Source organism: Lissotriton helveticus, chromosome 6 (genome assembly GCF_964261635.1).
Source record: "Lissotriton helveticus chromosome 6, aLisHel1.1, whole genome shotgun sequence".
NCBI classification, from domain to species: domain Eukaryota; kingdom Metazoa; phylum Chordata; class Amphibia; order Caudata; family Salamandridae; genus Lissotriton; species Lissotriton helveticus.
Window position 1 is genome coordinate 1947998657 of NC_136067.1, and position 21116 is coordinate 1948019772.

General features: G+C 41.5%; 1 protein-coding gene across 1 annotated transcript in view; it reads right to left on the minus strand.

The window, feature by feature from the left end:
• Nucleotides 1-16083, minus strand: part of LOC144763916 (cysteine-rich secretory protein 3-like) — a 115424-nt gene extending 99341 nt beyond the window's left edge. The window contains exons 1-3 of the mRNA XM_078649950.1: nucleotides 16018-16083; nucleotides 11147-11208; nucleotides 5539-5652 (exon numbers count right to left, since the gene is read on the minus strand). Of these exons, the coding sequence (XP_078506076.1) occupies nucleotides 5539-5652; nucleotides 11147-11206 (174 nt within the window). The 5' untranslated portion in view covers nucleotides 11207-11208; nucleotides 16018-16083. The remainder of the gene's footprint in view (nucleotides 1-5538; nucleotides 5653-11146; nucleotides 11209-16017) is intronic.
• Between the last annotated feature and the right edge of the window lie 5033 nt (nucleotides 16084-21116).

Consider the following 21116-nt stretch of genomic DNA (forward strand, 5'->3'; position numbering starts at 1 on the left):
CTGAAACTGGATCATAAATTGAAACTTGTTCCAAACAGGGGCCCCCCAAAATACGTTTGGCCCAGAGCCCCCAAAAATCCTTAAAATGTCCCTGTTCAAAAGACATCAAACATACAAAAGGGAAAGGGAGGAATGGTGGCAAATTGTCTAACCACTGGCAATTGCTAGGGTAATAGTCCAATCAAACATTCTTTTTACCACCAAAACATACAATCACAGATAAAGAAATTGATTGACTTCCGACATGCTTGAAGTGACCAGAAAAGCATGGGATTGGACAGGTGGATTGAGAATTAGACTAGTTAGTCTGGTGCAGTGTGACTGAGAGATACAATGTTTCCAGGCAGGTTGCTGATTTAGCCACCAAGGGAACCTTTATTCTGGGAATGCTCCCTGCCTCGAAGGGCTGGGATAAACCTAGTAGAACACAAGGTCCATCATGAGCTGCTGGAAGATGGTCACCTGATGTGACCTGATAAGAGGATGCTCCTATAGATTGATTTGGATCCTATGCTAGAATGGGACTGTAGGAGGGCAAGACCTCTGGGTCATCAGGCAGAAATGCCAATGCTATGAGTGTGTGTGGTACCCTGGACAGTCCCCTACCTTTTTTAGCATTCATAGATGCATCATTAGACCCTTTTTCCAGGCAGAGCCATAATGGTAATAGTTGCAGAGAAGAAGTCACAGCAGCCTATTAAATGTGTCTTATTCTAAAACGTTATAAGGGAAGACAGGGCATTCTCACAAAATATTCATCAACGCTGCAGTTGACTACAAAATACTGATTCTTATGCTTCTACAGCCAGGAGAATCCCATTGTGATTCTCTTATTAGGGCATGAGTCACCTAGGGAAGTTGTGAGATCAAAAGTAGGATAGTGAAGCATATATTGGCCATCACCATGTTGATGCACTAAAGAAAGGCTGCTACAGGCCAGTATGGATGCTTCCTTCCGAGAGAGCATATACACATTGGATAATAGAAGGATAATATTTATTGTACGGTTAATAAAAACCTTAACAAGCAGATATATAGAATAAACGCATTCAGCATGCAGAGTTAAAATGTCACTATATCAAGCCCATGAAAGTACAATTGACTGAACTGGTTCAACAGGGTAGGAGGGAGGGAATAATTAATCAAACCTAAAGATGGACTCAGAGTATTGCAATTGCCAGTAAGTAATCGAGGCATCACTCCTCATCCCCCTTGCTTAGATTAATGACTTTGTGAGGCATACATAAGGTAATTCATACCAGGACAAACGTACACCTCTGCTTAAAGAAACCAACCTTTATTCAGATAATAATTTTCATATTCATGTCACAGAAAAAAGAACTTTCAATCATATTCCCCCTTTATCTCTGGAGATTCCATTATCCTCTAATGCTCAATAAAAGTTGCAGAAAGAGCCCAAGTGGCTGCTCTGAAAATGTCAGTCAAGGATATCCCCTCCTCACGGCCAGATATGCTTTCATACCCAGGTTGATCTATTCTGGACTCCTAGTGGTAATGGAACACCTGATTGCTTGTAAGCTTAGGAACTTAAAGGACGAATATACCAGCTCAAAGTTTGAACAGAAGGTGTCAACTGCCTTTTGGCTGGGACAAAATTGATAAACACATGATGAAGATAGTCTAAGCTCTCCTACATTTTTTAGATAGGCAAGAACTGCTCTTTTTATGTCTAAGCAGTGAAGGCTAATATCCTTCAGTGTTTCTGGATTGGGATATAACACCAGGAGAATAAACTTCCGTTAAAACACCAGGAGAATAAACTTCTGTTAAAGATGGAAAGGAGAGTTAATTTTAGGGATCAATGACTATCCGGTACAAAGCAAAATATTGTTCCCAAATATCCTAAAGGAGAAGGTTTATAAGAGAGTTAGCCTAACTCAAGAGAGCACCTTTAGAGTTGGGATTCTGATGTTGATAGAATGAAGGGGCACAAAAGGAGGGCCTCTCTGGGCTCTGGAATAATTGAGAGCTTGCAAGTTTGAAAGAGAAGGAATACTCAGAGACAGATGTTAAAAAAAACCTTCAACAGCCTCTACATCAGCCCCTGGTCATCCCCCAGGTTACCCTGGGAAGCTGTGAAGGCGATTACTGCTTCCAACTGTATTTTTAAGATTGAAACTCTTTGCCCCAATGAGACACCACCCTGAAGAATGTTCAGAATCTGCGCTACACCCATAGACTGTGGAAGTAGCTGCGTAGCAGAGCACCGCTTCCTAAAAGTTGACTTGTGCTTAGAATCGAAGCAGTCAGTCAATCTTTATTCGGGTACCACAGTACCCATAAAAGCACAATATAAAATACATTGCATACATATTAAGATTTTAACCGGTCAAATAGTCTAAATACATTCATTATACAGATCATAAGTGATTTAGTGCAAAATTTAGGATCATCACAGTACAAAACTACTTACATTACTCTCAGTCTTGTACTGCGTGCCCTTACTGCCGTTTTTAGGAAAGTGCAAGTGCAAAAAATAAGGTCCTCATCATCTAAAGTTAACATGGAATCAAATGCTGCCTCTAAACTAATTGGTCTTCTCTTATTAAAATACGAGCATAAAAACTGTTTAAAATATTTGATATAAAATTTGCAGGAGAATATAAAATGCTTTACAGATTGCTCACTCCTCCCATCACACGGACACGGGATTGAGTTTAAATTAGAACAATCACCAAGTGGGAAGGAGAATACAAAACAAATAAACTTGTCTCCCAGCGAGTCATCGGTAGTAACAAATAGATGTGGAGTGGGTGCTTATAATGTTCAATGGCCATATAGTTACGCACAGTAGTTTTACTGACCTCTACTGCCTCATGCTCGGTCTTATATAAGGAGTACAGAGCATTCTGCATATCCTTTTTTGCGACTAAAGCAGCAAGTGAAGGGTCCCCAAAAATGCTTTCCATATTTATACTGCGCAAACTGCTCAACACGCCACCCAACCACGGGATATCTGGGCCCCTAGCACAACCTAAGCAGTCCTTAATGATTGACTGGATCAGGGTGGCTGCTTTGTTCTTCCATACAGCAATCCACATAAGTGCTGGGCGAGCCCTGATAAAATCAGAAATAAAATTATTATTGAACACTTTATGAGATATATATTGGGAGGTTGAAATAGGGACATTCAGTATTTTTCTGCAGAATCTATTCTCCTCATGCTGTATACCGTCCCCCATATCTCAGCGCCATAGGTCGCTACCGGGGTACACTGATGTTTATAAACAGCGGTGAGATCTCATCCGTAATCTTCACTTTTCTCCTGTCTGGCAGAGTCACTATTCCACGATCTGTCAGAAATCTTGCTCCAATGAAGATCTGATCCCGGAAGGGGATCAATTGAGAGTTCATGAGTTCTATTACAAATTGGAGTCCCGCCAGAACCATGAGTCAGATGGGATTGGTCCATATATGAGCAAGGACCAGAAGTGAGGGATGATCCTAATGACACTGAATACTGCAAGCACCTGAATCAAGTAAGTAGAACTTAATAAGCCTAGGGTGGGTGGTTTCAGCAGAATGCTGAGGTAAGTAAAAAGGAGAAAAGTGTTACATGAGCCTGAAGCAAAATAACACCTCCTCCACCATAAGAACAGGGTTTTCAGCACGTTCTTGGCAATGAGAAAGGCTGCAGTGTGGCTAGGGGTGTAATGCTGGTTCCTGCACCCTGTGCGGTGAAGGGGACCACAACCCTTCCCCCCTTCAGAGGAACTCGTTTTAACCAAATGTCATGTATAATTCTGAGATATGGGAGTCTCAGGGTGCCCTCGCCACTTTCTGCAGGGGAGCTCCATCATGCTTTGTAACATCACTGACTGTGGGTGATTGCTACTGGCACAGTGACTACCAGGCAGGTTATCAGCTGAGGCAACTCCCTCTGTTGTTGTGGTCAGTTCTGCTTTACATTTGTTTAGCATAAGCTTGTTTCTTGTTTTTTGTGGATTTATTGATTATACTGATGTGGCATTTGGTTTTAATACGGAAGGCAATTCCATTGCTGGGGCATTTTGTGCCACTCAAGACATCATATAAAAAGCAAGGACGTGTCAAACCTAAGCACACTGCAAACAAGGAGCACTCTGAAAACTTGCCAGCCGGGTGTATTCATATGGTAATTTCAGGGCAGGTCATATGTGAGCTGGTTTAAGCTCAGCTACAACGAGTATGCTCATTTGGTCATGCATTTGTCCTATCCTCTCTAATGGAATAACACTGCTGTAATAGCCCTTTATTCAATGGAATATCAGGGCATGCAGGCAAGCCATTATTCGTTTTCCAAATGATCCTATTTTGAATACTTGCACAATTTTTGACACATGCAGAAAAAACACTGAACGCACTCACCGAAGGCCCTGTTTATTCAGATATTAAAATCTCAGACTAAAATACATCATACTTAGCACTCCACATTTTTTTTAAAATTGGTTTTATTTGAAGAAATAAAGGTATACTCACTGTACTTGTTACAGCCACATGACCAATCCATTTACGTACATGTAACATTTGCAATCTTATATACATTGTGCATACTATCAAATCGTTCAATGTGTAATTTAAACATCATTAATGTCAACATTATTATATATATATTTTGGGACTTGGCTCTTTTCAGACCCGGAATCTACGGGGCCTAAACCAAAGAGAAGGTTAAACAGCTGTATCTCAAACATTGGGAAAATGTTAGCCTGGGGCTGTGCAAAACATCTGTGCTCTCTCACAGTAAATTACTAACACTTAAGAAACGAGAACCGTATCTGCTTTTTGTAAAAAAATCCTCAACATATGTTGTACAGGACACGCCTCAGACTGAACACCATACACACTCTAGTTTTGTTTCCTTGTAGTATCTACACCTCTAGACACTGCCTTCTATGGCAATTCAATGACCCTTCAAAGCAAAGGACATTGCACTGTTTTTTATTTTGCACATTATTTTCTGGTGCTTGGAAACATGATCTATTTCTGACTTTGAAGATCATTGAACAATAAACAATGCAGGATAGAGCTCAAGAGACTACAGCAACTTCTAACAGAAAAGTGCTGTCTAGCTGAAATTAGTGTTATTCAAAGTGCTTTGGAGACCAGGAAGTTCCTTGGCGAAGCAGACCACTAACAACTGGATGAACTATATTGAAACCTTAAGTTTTCATTTCAGTTGTCATATATGGTGAGGAGGATTCTACTTGAAAAGGTTTATGAATTTTTAACTTTTTTGTATACAATCTGGTAAATGATATATATTGTAATGATGATTTTATTTCATTTTGAATCTGTACTTTTATGACGTTTTTAGGTCAAATAAAGATAAGAGGAGTATTTTGGGGTATTCAGTGACTGGGGTGGGGTCTGCCGACACAGGGGTAAGATTAATTTTGGTTTATCTCCCGACATATGTTTAACTCCTGGGAACCACTTTAATTGGATGAGAAGGTGAATATATTTTCCTCTACATCCATGAAATTAACATTCCATCCCTATTTGTTAATTTAAATATGAATGTAAAATGTATCTCACCATTTTTCGCATGTCGCTGGCAGGTGGGTCGACGATTCGCCTCAATTCATTGTGTTTGTTGCAAATCGCATTTTGAATGTCAGCATTGTCAGTTTCCAGTCCAGGAACAAAGCTCTGAAAATATAATCAATGTAAATAATTGACCTTATGCTTCCAAATAGCATGCACTGTTCAAACATGCTGTGAGAACAGCATGCATACAGTTTAGTGTCCTGAGATGAGGTTATGTCAACCACATGAAGTGTACAGAAGCAATACAATTCCCCTTGTACAGTCCTGCATCCCTGGAAATCACCAACAAGAATGATCCTTTGTTTGATGATATCTGTTTGGGCTTTGACATCTTTCACGGATTGGCCCCTTTAAAGTACACTCACAGGTAGTGGAAGACATAAGGCTCAAAATCTGGTCCAATCAAAACAAGACAATGGTGGCTTTGTGGGCATCCACTCTCTGTGCTACAAATCCCTTAACATGTGCAGTATTATTTGCAAGGCCTTACGTACCACAGAATATGAACAGTGGTTTGCAAGCCAGTTTATAATGGGCCATGCTCCCTCATGTGAAAGATCTCTATCGATGTATATATTTTTCTATTTGTATGTTTATTATCTATCTGGCAATGTTCTGTAGGTTTCCAAATGAAACATGACTAGCTGCATTGAGAAGCATGAGTGCAACTGTCAAGCTGTTCTTGACTATGCGGTTAATGGTAATAGAAGTATTATAAGGCGGTGTTTGCATTTGCAATTTATTGTACTGATACTGTAAATATTGTGTTTATGCCAAGGACAGAGAGGTGTGTACTGGTTTCATTTTTGTGTGCTTAGCAGAGAGTGAGTAGGTATTGGTTTGCCTACGTTACTTCCAGGGTCTCCAGGTAATGCTTGCCTGCCCCATATATTTCCTTTGCTCTATTCATCTTGTTTGTCCATTCATCTAGGTTCCTGCCTACATTAGAACATTGGAATGCTGATTGCTTCTTTGTAGACAATGGAGTGCTCTGGGTTTCTAATTGCTGGTAGAAGCCCAGAGCATCAACATTCCAATGTTGCTGTGAACAAAGGCCTCATGGAGCCTGAGGGGATTTCAAATCCCTAAGTCTCTGTGAGGCCTTTGTTTTACAAATTAGAACATTGGAATGTTGGTTGCTCCATTGAAAACAATTGAGGGCTCCGGGCTTATAATGGCTGGTATAAGCCAGGAGCTCCAACATTCCAATGTTTCTTTGTTCACAGCTCTGGCTATGAACAAAGGCTTCAGGGAGCCCGAGTGGATTTCAAATCCCCTCGCGCTCCCTGAAGGCTTTGTTTTATTTGTTAGAAAATTTTGCCCTCTAGTGGCAGAATGTTCTAATAGCCTCATAGCCCTTCGTAGCAGGGCTATACCGGTTATTAAAGTCCCACTGCCTTGTTAAAGTCCCTTGCCTTCCACTTGGGCCTTTAACGCCTCAGAGGGCTTTTAATAGCCGGAATAGCCCGCTGCGGCAGGCTCTAAGGCCATATTAGAACATTGGAATGTTGGGAGCTCCATTGAAAACAATGGAGTGCTCTGGGCTTGTAATGGCTGGTATAAGCCTGGAGCTCCAACATTCCAATCTTTCTTTGTTCACAGCTCTGGCTGAGAACAAAGGCTTGAGGGAGCCTGAGGGGATTCCAATTACCCTCACGCTCCCATAAGGCTTTGTTTTTTTGTGTTACAACATTCTGCCCTCTAGTGGCAGAATGTTCTAATTGCCTTACAGCCCTTCGTAGCTGGGCTATACCATAACTACGGCGGGCTCTAAGGCCATATTAAAACATTGGAATGTTGGTATCTCCGTTGTACTCCGGGCTGTGAACAAAGGCTTCAGGGAGCCTGAGGGTTTTTCAATCCCCTCGCACTCCCTGAGGGCTTTGTTTTATTTGTTATAGCATTCTGTCCTCTTGTGGCAGAATGTTCTAAAAGCCGGATAGCCCTTCGTAGCTAGGCTATACTGGCTATTAAAGTCCCTCTCCCTTGTTTAACGCTGGACAGGGCCTTTAATAGCCAGTATAGCCTGCTACGGCGGGCTATAAGGCTATATTAAAAGATTCTGCACTCTAGTGGCAGAATGTTCTAATAGTTTTAGAGTTCTCCGTAGCGGGCTCTATCAGCCATTAAAGACCCGCTCCCTTGATAACGCTGGAGCGCTTCTTCAATGGCAGTTAGAGACTGCTACATCAGCTTTAAGGTTATTATATGTTCTTGTTCATTTATTGCAGGTTGTTTTTCAATAGACGCAAGCCGCTGAGTCTTGATTGTGCCAGTGAGGAAGAGGTCTCTCATCTGCTCCATCATCAACTGGCCTAAAAAGTGAGATGGAAGCACAATAGTCAGGAAGGGGCGGGCTATATCTTTAACAGGTTTAAAATAAAGAGGGACAGGGGATTACTGCTGCTGAAATGAAATTAAGTACTGCCTGCAGGATACTCCATGGTTAAACTTCATGCTGCTACCGAAATCTAGCACAAGGCTAGCTGTTAGGGTTCAAGGAATTGAATAGCTGATACCTCGTAGGGACCATACCTTAATGGCTATTGACTAGGATCCTTAAAAAGGAGCCCTGGTATCGTAATATTTAAAATATTGTTCCAAGGAATCCTTCGGTGTAGAGATGTTTGTTTTACATTGCCATGATCAGTTGGAGCAATCTTTATATAGGTTCTGACTAAGGCCACTTAATGAGGTTAAAGTCTGCATAACAATAGTAAACACTGACACAAGCATGCCTGTGTTTGTGTATGCGACTCTCAATAGGAGCTAGGCTTGATACATTTTACAGAGCCTCAGAGAATACCAAGAGAAAGAAAGAAAACGACAAGGCAGAGACAAAGAGGCCCACAAAAGTATTACAGCCCAGCAGGGTACATAAAACCCACTTGCAGAAGATGCTAGCATATATGAGGCAGGCTAAGACCTATGGCTATTGCACCCTTGGAAATGAACATAAAAAAGACAAACCTAAGATCAATTCCTCAGCACAAATCCATCAAACAGAAAGTGTAAGGGCTAGAACTCACATTGGCACCCTCGTTTTGTGTCTCAGATACTTTTGCACTATAGAAGATTCCACAGACACTTGTTTTGCCCCTTCTATAATATGAGTCACACTGGCACACATATTGAGAAAAAGTTACTACACTGGGGTGTTCCCACATTTTCTTTTTGCACCATAATTTAGACACGAAAGCAGAGGCAAGGAAGGTGTTGGAAGGTGTGCTGACTGAGGGCCACTTAGGGTTGGCACACGATCAGTGTGCACCCCATGGACATCCCAAGGAAGGGAAAGCCGGCCACTAGAGAGATTTTCAAATACCCTTCTGGATGGGTGGATACCAACCCCCTCTTCAAACAGGAGCTCATCAGTCTCCACTAAAAGATGGAGTACTGGTTTCACGCCAGGCTCTGCCTCTCACTAACAAGCTCACCTTAGCGCAGGCACGAATTGTCAATGTTTGCACTAGCCCTGAGAACAATTTATTTTTTAGTGCGACAGAGCAAGCTGTTCTGGTCTGTCCCAAGTGCACTGAGATAGAGAGGCAATCCAGTGCAAACATAGACAGTGCTCTGAATATGTAATCAAGGCCTGCTCTTTTTTTTTATATGTATATCATCATCATGCCCTCCCAGACTTCACAATAGCAACCCTTAAAGACATTCTACAGGGCACAGCATGTCTCATCCAAGGCCTGCATAAATATAATCACATCCCCCCCATCCTGATGGAGCTCCAACGGCTTCCTTTGTTGGCCTGCACCATCTTCAAAACTAGCTTCATCATTTACAAGGCCACCACGACTGGCACCACTGCTTATCTTGCAGACACGCTCACAATCTTTAGTGACTCTTGGCACAGGCAAACCCACAGCCAGAACACCTTGAGATTGCAAATTATGAAGTGTAAAAAAAGAAAAAAAAAATGCAGCAGGTATATCCCATCTATGTACTCAGGGTCAGTAACAACATCCACATATCCACCTGGACTGCCCCTAAGCTGCGCCAATTTTTGAAAGATTTGAAAGCTCAATTCTTCAAAGCGCACTAAGGGCCTGATTACGAGTTTGGAGTACGTTTGCTCCGTCACAAACGTGACGGATATCCTGTCCACCATATTACGAGTTCCATGATAGCCAATGAAATATATTGGAACTCGTAATACAGCGGATGGGATATCTGTCATATTTGTGATGGAGTAACCCGTCCACCAAACTCCTAATCAGGCTCTTAATCACAGTGCATTAACCATCCACATGCCAACTACTTCTCCTCTCACTCGAGTACTTTATACTTCTCTTTGATCCTGTACAGTGCTCCATTGGCTTTTCCCAATGTCAAGCAAGTACAAGGATTGAGAAGTATTTGAACCTCGTTAACATGTTATTGCTGCATATAAAATGTTATTGGTGGACATTTAACCATCTTCCTGCTGCTCTATGTTTCAGAAAAAATGCAAAATTTCTATTTTAAATATATATTGTGGGTGCTTAGTATTTTCTTATTGCAAATCAGTGTCACACTGCCTTTTTTTAATCTTAAGACACCAAGATATGACAGTGCTAATACATGTACTATTTATGCCCAATTTGCCCTATTTCATTATTATAAACAGTGCTGGTGTATACAAAAGCAGCGGCAGTAGGAAAGAAACCTCATGGCGCTACATAAGCTCAGAAATTGCCTGTGCCATAGCTCTGGTTGACATTATGGTGTCGGCAGCATGTACTATGAAACGCCGTGCAATTCTTGCCTCTTCTTTTTGCTTGTAGTCTAACTTGTGGACTTTCTGAGTAAATGTTTTAACCAAAGGCAGTGCATACATTTCAGTTAACTGGCATACAGAACCCTTAGAGGCATCCGCATGGGACACAGGAGATATTTGTGATACATTTCTTGACCCTCCTGTATGAAGCAAAGCAGCTTCTATAGTCATGTGTTAACACCACAACAGTGTCAAACTAAGAACAGGTGTCTTTGGTGCAGCTCTTTATTGAAGGACATTGATTCTGAAGGCATCAATAAGCACGATGATGTTTGTTTTCCACAATCCTGATATCTGAGTTCCAGAAAGTGAAACTCTATGATACTGATAGTGCCCCTTGACATAGATTAAGGGTTTGCTCTGAGTTCAGCTGTGAACAACTATCCAGAAACATGAAGTGAACAGAGAACTGAAGCCATATGAGGTGACCAAGGCTTTTAATTTGAGGGTGGAAGTAGGGCATGGAGGTCCAGGGACCTTGTGGATGGTCACAATGGCATTCTAAGTGATTTTCAATGGTCAAAGTAGATCATCGAAGCAGCATCGATCACAGAAAGATGCTTAGAGAAAGGCCTACAACTGTTTTGAAAACAGATAGTACCAAAGATTAAAAATACAGTGAAATCAGTGCTTCCAGTTGTTCCTGAAAAGCAAAAACAATCATTTGGGGTTGTTTTATCTGACATACCAGGTCTGAAATGCCAGATATATCCCCAAACAACGAAGTGTTATGCATAGTTGTAGCTTTGTGATTAGTTCAGTGAGTTTATGTACCTGAAGTGTTTCCTTTTCTTTGATCACACCTCATACAATATTTATTTTTCTTACCTGTGCAGAAGAGCAATGCAGTCCCAAAGCCAGAATCACTGCTAGCAGTAGTGTATTCATTTCTGAAAAGGAGAGCAACAGATTGTTTACTATTTAAAAATCATCAAGTTACATTTGTTTAATGTTAGTTCTGTTGGGCTATTAATGGGCATAGTTTCACCATTCTTAGAAGTGGAATAACTAGCAGCCCCACAGACCCCCCCAGGTGCAAACTCCTCACAGCGCACCTTAAGACATAAAACCCATCCTAGTTGTGTCCATATAAGCACACTACGTAAGTGAGCATGCATGCTCCTGAGAATGCTGATTGGAAGTTGGGGTCCCAATGCCCCACTCTGACCGTGTGATGGAGCTCTTCCATGCATTCCGGCTGTGAATTGTGTCCGGGAGAACCAAGCAAGAGTGGGTTTATTCCTTGATTGCATTCAAACTGGTGAGGTCCTTCTTGCCCCTGAGTGACTGGTATATTGCAGGGCAGATTAAGGTGACACGCCTATGGGCATTACAATCTGAATCTGTGCTGGAGGCTCTAAACCTGCGTATTCATGGGCCAGTGTTTCCAACTGCTAAAATGATTTTGCAACTCTTTCTGAATTGCAAATAATGTCAAGGAGGCATCTCCCTCCTATTTGAGAGTCACAAAGGCCCCAGATGTCTTTCCTGTCTGAAGTATTTGTTTTTTTGAAAGCAGCTCCTGTTCCTTGAAGGAGCAAAGGCTATTTTTCAACAAAACAATGGGTTTACAGAAAAAGAACGTGAAGTCAGGGACAGTGTATGCTGTCCCTCGCAAGACTCCAGTTCTGCATTTGCATCCATTCACAGAGGACACAAAATACATCTTGTCTATTTCATTTTCACAAAGCTTAAGGTATTGCAAGCTTCTACCCATATACACTTTAGTGCTCCTGATTACCATATCAGCAGCATTGCAAAACACAGACCTGTTTGCAATTTGAATCTTCTGGTTTGTAAACAGAGTTTCATAAATCAGAGAACAGTATCCTTTGGTCACAGTGGCAGGAGGTGAAATCCTAAATGTCACCTCACAGCACCATTCTAAAGCCACTGGTACGGAGACAAATTATGCCCAACCCAAAGTAATTTTCTCTTTTCTGGGAAAATGTCACATGGTGAGGTTTGGGCCTGAGAAAATGCATGTTTTGTATGAAGCTTGCCATCCTGTAAAACAGGAAACTCCATTCAGGGAGTGAATCCCCACAGTATCCCCAGAAGCATGATGTGTTACAGCAGCTGCAAAGATGCTTTTGTAACACCAAAGAGCAAAGTTCATACGACAGTCCTGCAATACTTCTGTTTTGATGCCACGTTCTAGGCACAGGCCATTATGTATTAGGGACCAAAAAGTAATTTGTTGTAAGATGCTTTCAGGAACTTTTACAACTTATTTCAGGCTTGCATTTCTTTTACTCCATGAGCAAAGTATTTAAAGAATTGTTTGCTGTCACCGAGCCATGCAATACCAGGTCTCGAATTATGGGCACTTTAAAAAGGACACATTTGCCACTAAGCAGCACATTCTACCTCCATTTCATCTGGGATAATTCAGTTTACCTTGAAAGTGTAGGATGCACACAAATATTTACATTTGTGTTTATTCTCAAACTTCAATCAGATTACTTTCCACCTTGGAAATGGTCAAAGATTTACTCCGGCATAGGGCTGACATGATTCCCCTTCCAGGATGGTAAGGAGCAGAAATTACCCCGGCATTTAGTGGAAGTGAAAGGGAAAAGCATTCTCCATTTTGTGTTTACCCTGCATATGACAAAAAGTGTGAGTTTGCCCACAGGGCTGCATTCCCTCTTTGCATACTTCACTTCAATTGAGAATTCTACATGGGGTTAGCAGTCAATTGACCTTCCCGGTATAAACGTAGAAACATGCACAATGCTCAACTTTCGAGTACTACATCTGTGAATATTTATAAATGGATAAAGCTTTGAAAAATACACTCAAGCAGAGACCTGACTCTCTGTCCTTACTTTTCTGTCTTTGAATGTGAATAGGGCCCTATGTGTGCTCTTCGTCTAACTATGCACGTGTCTGAAATGAAATGTATCAATACTAATTCAAAGATACCTCTCAAATCACTCTAGAGTATAAATCACAATATTTCACAAACAAGTTAACCCCCTCTCAAAACTATTTCCCATACGTTATTTTCGTTCCTTGCTGCATAATTCACAATCCTTTTTAGTATCACTGAAGCATCTATGAAAGGTCAGGGACTTCAGTGCCTTTCATGGAGTACCCCGAGTTCTGCTCTTATTATAACATGTAGTTTTTCTAAGTTCTCATTATTGTTGTTATTATTAGTAGTAGTAGTAATAGGATTACTAGTATTAGCATTATAGGCATTGGTATTACTATCATTGGTATTGTTATTATTTATATTTAATATATGAATTGGCTACATGTGGTCTGTAATCACTTCAGAGATCTCAGCAAATACTTCAACACTTCCAGCCACAAGTAGGACATTTTTAAAGTTCCAGTGACATGCAGCCACAGTCTGAGCTGCTAAAATACCACTGTTCCAGGTCTCCAGCTATTAAAGATACCAGTCATCCCAAAACTGTGGCAGAAACATTTCTTAAATAATACTTGTGTGCCTGTGTTGCAAAACATGCTTCACTTTCACTATTTGACATTCTTTGTGGTAAGGCAAGGCACTTCTTGGTTTTCAGGAAAAAAAAGAAATAGTCCAGAGATCCACGGAAACACTCCGTCGCTTGGATTTACCCTGGGACTTAACTTTGAGATCTTGAATTATGAGTAATGCCACATACCATTATGAAGAAATCTGGGATGATTAGACTGTATGACTTCTGAACACTACAACTAGCCTTAAGAAAGCCCTGGCTCATTCTGCCATAAAGGGAGAAACACGTGTCGGCTCTCTCCTTTTGCCTAACACATTGTCATAACAACATGATGAAAAAAGATTGAAATGGTTTTTCAAAAAAAGTGTCAAATGGAAATAAAATATCTTCCTGCACTCTACTCCACCTGGACTGCTGTGTTCTGTTAAAAGAAAATGAATTCACCTAATGAAATAATAGACCGACTGAAGGAGGCACACATTCTTACACCCTCACTTCTACTTCTTGGTGTAAGCATCTTTTACCACTGTATTATGAAAGCAGGTTTCTAGAGGTCGTCGTGTGTGATGAGAATGTGTGTGCATATTTGTTTTATGGTATATTGCTGCAGCGGTTATGTGTAATGTAGGTTTTTGCAACTTACCACTGTCCAAATCAGTAAAATAGCTCTGTACCAGCTTTTCAACTATTAAGACATCAGACAACTGTTGGGGAGACTGTGTCGTACATTAGCACTTCAAGTGCTCACTTTGTAGGATACTGTCCTTCTTTATAAAATTATACTTGGAGATGCCCATCTTTTGCCATACAGTCCTATGGTAGTTAAATTGTATTCTTTCATGGAGAAAAGGACTTTCTGAAGCATGCAACTGCAGTTGTAAATAGATGAGTCTTTGAGCAAATGCTCCTGCATTTGTCTCCTGCATTTGGATAACGTGGTACATTCGACCTAACTTTGTGGGTATCACAAAAATAAGATACTTCACAGGTTTCACTGAAAATGTATCGCTTCTCCAAGTGACAGTTAGTGAAGGGTTACATAAGTTAAGCATTGTGTATTTGTATCCCTGGAAACACAATAACAATAGGTTCTTACATTCAACTTAAGGGATGTTTTTGAATCAGACACAGTGCAACCATCTAGAACACGTCTATGGGCCTGATTTAGATCCCGGGGGATAGGTTACTCCGACACAACGGTGACGGATATCCCATCAGCCAAAATATAAATTGGAATAGGATATAACAGGATTTATATTTCAGAAGACGAGATATGCGTCACTGTTGTGACGGAGTAACCTGTCTTCTGAAATCTAACTCAGGCCCTAAGTGTTTGGAACTGATGCATTTAATCATAAGCGTGTTAATAAAAGCTTACATTGAATAATAGTTACATTTACTGTATGTCCCCGGGCGCAAAAATGGGAAAAAGAGCAAAAAAGTATGTGCGCCCAATGGTGTTAATTGAAAGGCAATTTTATTTAAAAAATAAAGAGAAATTAAACTGCCTCATTTTAAATGATGGATGGAATGCTTGAAATAATTTGTCGGTAATTACATTGGGCAACATGCCAATCCATCATTATTCTGCACATCATGCCACCTCAGTTTGGACTTGGTAATATGCAAATCAGTATTGGCCCTGCTCCAGTGGAACAGTCAAGCCTGAACTGCCAGGGCGGTCCTTCCTGAAATGGAACACAAACAGCCCAGGACTGGTTTTGTCCTGATTAGAAATAATCATCCAGGTATAGCTTGGTTCCAGTGACACAGTGTGCACAGGAACCACGTCTGAGTATACCCGTCCCACTTAGATTGACATACTAAAGAATACAAATAAATGATGAAATGCTTGAATTATTCTCAGCGACTATTGATTATTAGTACTAACTAGGTTGCATGTTTTGCATTTCAGGGAGGACCTGGCAAAGGGTGGGCAAAATAAAGATGGACTGGGATATGGCTGAGTAATTACCAGGGGCTCAGATTAATTCAAGCATTATCCAACACTTTATTTTATACTTCAATTTAAATCTGAGTATTGTTAAAAATTTGAACAAAATCTGAGAAATGTACTATTTGGGCTATACTTCTTGTATTTAAAAAACAATGGAGCCCATCCAATTTCTCATGTGCTGAGTACTGAGCAGCATTAAACACATTCTGCCTAAAAGCCAATAAATATATAATCCTCCACAATCCACACAGTGGTATTTCACAAATAAGATTTTACGCGTTACTACTTACCGTTTGATGGCAGGGTTAGTGGTGAGATGTCTTGTTCCTTCAGAAAAATTCTATTCTGGTATTTTGGTGCTGTTGGGTTACTGAAGGTTATATAGTTACCATAGATCCTGTTTGGTAATTTGCAGATTGTGCAAAGTAACCTTTAAAACTTACCCCAGGGATAGATCACAGGATGCCATGGAACAATATCATCAAATCCAGTTCTCAGAAGGAGTGCTGTTTTTGCATGAATTATGTTAACAGACTGGAGGGCTCTAAAACAATATTTTGGCACTATTCTGAGAGCACCTTTTCATTCCTAAAAGATGTGGCAGCTAAGGGCAGATTCAGATATTTCCATCTCAGTGATTCTAAAAGAACACGTAGGAACAGGGTTTCTAGCTTTTCGGTCAAAATAGAAGTTTTGTGTTGGAGCATTCATTCTGCTTACACTTGAAATAATATTTTTCAGTTCCTTTGGAGTAACTTCTCATTGCCACCAGGTGGTGTCCTACATTTTCTTGATGTCTTATCTGTAAAATGAATGAGTGCCATCCAATCCAGTGGTGCTTAACTTTTTGACTTCTGAGGACCCCCACTTAATCATTACTGATACTCTGGCACCCACACTGTATCATTATAGGAATCTGGGACCCCTCCCTAAATTATCACTGGCAGCCATGGACTCCAGTCAAAGCAGTTTTGATGATTGGAACTGCAAAACAACACACAAAAAAATACAGAAATAAGCATTTGTCACACAACATTTTAATTATAATGCAATGGTTGGAGTGTTTCTAAATACAATTTAAGCCACTGATTGTCCCTACTATGTTCTGTTTGATGTACTTTCACTGCTCCCATAAATCAATAAAAAGATACTAAATACATTTTTAGCCTTTAATTTAAAATTCCTTCACCTTTACAGAACGTTTACATATGTATTTTGTACATTTTGCTCCTTTATTTCTATGCAATTTAACAATCTCTTAATATTATTTAATTGTCTAATCAACCGTGTGTAGTGTCTTGTGAATTAGTGATGATGGGACCCTTTTGGCTCCTGATGAACTCAGTGGAACTGTAACATAAATGTTTGGGTTTGGTGGATATAGTTAATGTTTAGAATGCTGGGTTCACAGTTACACACAGAGCAATGAAGACATGCACAACTAAGCTCTGTTTGTGTCATATTCATTTATGTGTACCCAGGCTGGGGAGGATGCTACAACTGGCAACTGTAACCCGAAGATCAACGGTGCTCTTCCAGGCGGTTTGCCATAGTTCAGCAAACTGATCATGCGTGCCACACATGTCTCAGTTGTAGTAAGATTGACGTTTGCAGTATGTGGCATCAAAGTGTCACTTCATTCAGTGTGATGCTTTAGAAGATAATGAAAGCCTCACTGAGAGGTTTAGTCATGGCTGGCCAGAAACCTGCTAGTAAGGCCATGAAGAAAGTACTGCACCTCAATGCAACACTGAGCTATAAGTCATACTAAACAGTAACCCTAAAGGTGAAAACAACAAGGTACAAGGAAACACTAAAGGCAGCGACAACCAAGTGCAGACGTGCAATGAGTGACAACAGCCAGGCGCAGGAGAACGCTGTGGTTAAAAGCAGAAAAACACACAAAAATAAACACAGTGCAAAGATGTGGCAGTGGTGAAGGCCGTGTGCAAGAAACAAAGTTGCAACTCACTGCCAAAGTGAAAGATAGAGCCACACAAACAGAGAGCAGGTGAAATGACCCAAATGTTAGCACGCAGTTAGTGCTCAACGAAGGTGCAGATCCAAGTGGGCAGCTGACAATGCTGGAGTGGGCTCCACTCTCATCAATAAGTAACACAGCTGGTTATAACACTGCTGCTGTCATGAAGCCCACCCCTTCCATTCCATACAGCCAAGATTGGTGACAGATGGACTGCCTGGATAGAAGTATTCAATGATTTAATCGATGCACTGGAAAAAACACATAAGAAAAAAATACATACCTCACAAATGTTGCCGGTGAAGGAGTAAAAAAGGTAATAAAGAAACTGCTGCAAACTGATGAAGTCACATACTGTCAAATCAAAGAAGCACTGAATCTCAAATTCAATCCAATACTGAATGTCGATCATCAAAGATATATTTTCAGTCAAGAATGACAGAAAGCTGGAGAAACAATGTGTTGAGAGACTTGATACGCTCATCAAACACTGCAAGTTAAATTAATTCAATGATAAAGAAGCGACACATCTCCAAGTTATCGACATATCAACAGATGTCTGTCAAGTTAATTGAGATGACAAATTTGGAGAGAAACCCTCAGTCTGGAGTGAGTTCTCATGGCAGCCAGAGCTGAGGAACGTGCTGATCGACAAGAAGCTGACATGGAGGCTGGAGGTGCTAAAATTAGAAGACCCAGTACTTCGCACCACCCACTCCACCGACATATCTAATTACTTTACAGAAAATTCAGACAGCAAGCTCGAGACAGGTGGAAGGAGAGGCCTTCAAAATGGTCCTCCGTGGGGTGGCCATTAGTACCAAAGTGGGAGCCCGCGTTACATTAGATAGAGAGCAGCAGGAGCTAGAAGACCGATTGGGTAGGCTCGAACAGGCCGCAGTATTGGACGATACGAACAATGCTGCCCTGCAAGAAGCTCATATAAGACATGCAGAACTCTTAGAACAGTTGCGAACCATTGACAACAGCACTTACACTAAAAACCAACAGGCAGACGTGGATAGGGCGGGTGACTTATTAGCGAGGATTATACAGGATACACTGGTCACTGCCGCCATACACGAGGTCAACATGTTAGAGAGAACTAGCGTTAAAACGCAATTAGACATTAATAAAGCCTTTAGGAAATATTATGAAGCACTGTATGCGGCTCCGCAGAGCTCCAGGAGGAGGAGTTTGTAAACTTCCTCGACGGCCTAGAGTTCCCCAGGCTTCTGGATATCACAGAAAAAAACACTGGCAGCGCCCATAACAAAAACCAAAATTCGATCGACAATCAAAGACATCCCATGTAACAAAACCCCAGGGCTTGATGGCCTACCTGTAGAGTTTTACAAAGCATTTTCAATACAATTGGTCCCCCATCTAGAAAAACTATAGCACGCAGCACTAGAGACAGGTTTGCTACCCCCACTACATGGCAGGCATTGGATGCATCCCTACCGAAGCCCGGGAGGGACCCCATAGACATGTCAGGATATCGTCCCATTTCATTATTAAATACCGACTATAAGATCCTAAGCAACATTTTTGCTCGTAGGCAGGAGTACCTCTCTTAATACCACACACATACACCAGGTACTAACCTGTGTACTAGCAGATGGTGCAGCAGTGGGCTGTATCTCACTAGACCTGAGACAGGCATTTGATACTCTGCACAGGCGCTACATGCTGCAAGCCCTTCCGCAGTTCGGGATACCAGGTGAGTATATGAATTGGGTCAGATTGCTGTACACGAATCCCACGACATGGGCTCATACGGGGGCCCACAACTCACAGCCCTATCCGGTAGCTAGAGGCATGAGGCAGGGATGCCCTCTATCACCCCTGATGTTTGTGTTGGCGCTTGCACCACTGGCCATTAACATACGTTCGTTTGCGGTGGACAGAGATATTAAAAAGGGTGCCACCACTCATATTCTCTCCGCTTACGTGGATGACATAATACTTTACCTTAACAATCTGCAGGGTGCCAGTGAGACCCTATCCACGGTGTTTCAGCAATTTCAAGCCCTCTGAGGCCTACCCATAAATGAGTCAAAATCGTATGCTTATTATTTTAAGGACACGCACTGTTGGAACCCATTCACTTTGGCCACTGGACGTTTCCCATTGCGCACACCACATTTAAGTATCTTGGCATACACATACTAATCCAAGCGCACATCTTTACACCACTAAACACGCTCCTATTGGAGTTAATATGGGGTAGGGTGCGTAGGAGGTTGGGACTTTTGAAACATAAGGACTTTTGAAACATCAGCTGGGTCCTCGGTGTTCCAGACTTCAAGGCATATTGCTATGCGAGCCAACTCCAGTGGCTCTCATACTGGACGCCACTTGCAGAAAATGGGGATGTCACAAAGAGCAAGGGAGAAAGGTGTGCTCCACAACTTGCTGTTGCCAAGAGGAAAGCCTCTGTTGACAGCACCACCACTGTTAAAGTTGATTTTCCCCTATTGGAAGAAAGCTGTCTCTTATGCTAATGGTCTACCTCCCTATGCTCCTAACATCCCAATGTTAGGGATCCCTACACTGTCCAGAATAGTCACCACAAGATGTCTGACCAAATGATCAGAAGAGGGAGTCACCATGATTGGGATGCTGTACGCAGATAACATGCTAATGGACCATGAAACATTTATCAGGGAGCAAGGGGTTCCCAATTTGCTATATATCCTCCACGCTAGCATCAGCAGTTATGTGAGAAGTACCTGGTTACCAGGTGGTACAGAGCCCCAGACACATGATCTTATACACATGCTATATCCCATGGGCAATGGGGGCAATTAACTAGGTGGTTGTATAGAGTTATCTGTTCTCATGCGGCAATCCCACTCCAGGAGCTTAGAGACAAATGGACCAGAGATATTGGATGTCTACTGTCAGGCAAAGAATAGGAGCGAATACCGGAACACCCTAAGAAAGTATCCCAAAACGTCAAGTTTAAACTAATTCAATACATGTTTGTACACAGAGTGTATTAGACTCTGCACAGATTGAGCAAGATGTTCCCAGGCACAGCAGATATATGTCCCAAATGCCACACACAACCAGCTGACTGTCATAGTTCTGCCGATCATGAACGCCGTCCGCCTAATGCGTGTAAAACGGCAACAACAGGTTACGAACTATGTTTCCCAGAAAGCCGGGAAAAGACGTCAAGCGTCAGGGCGTTGATTACGTTGATGTCCGGAAATAAACACAGTCGGCATTTCTTCTCGGTGCCGATAATTTTTGCCTTGTCCTATCAACAGGTGGAGGTAGCGGTAAGCTCCGTAATGGAGAAAAACTTTGGTCGTTTATTTTCTGTCTGATTTTCACCCCGCGCTGGGTCGGGTGAAGACTGTGTTTGCTACGGAACTAAGGAGGGTTTAAACTTTGTGA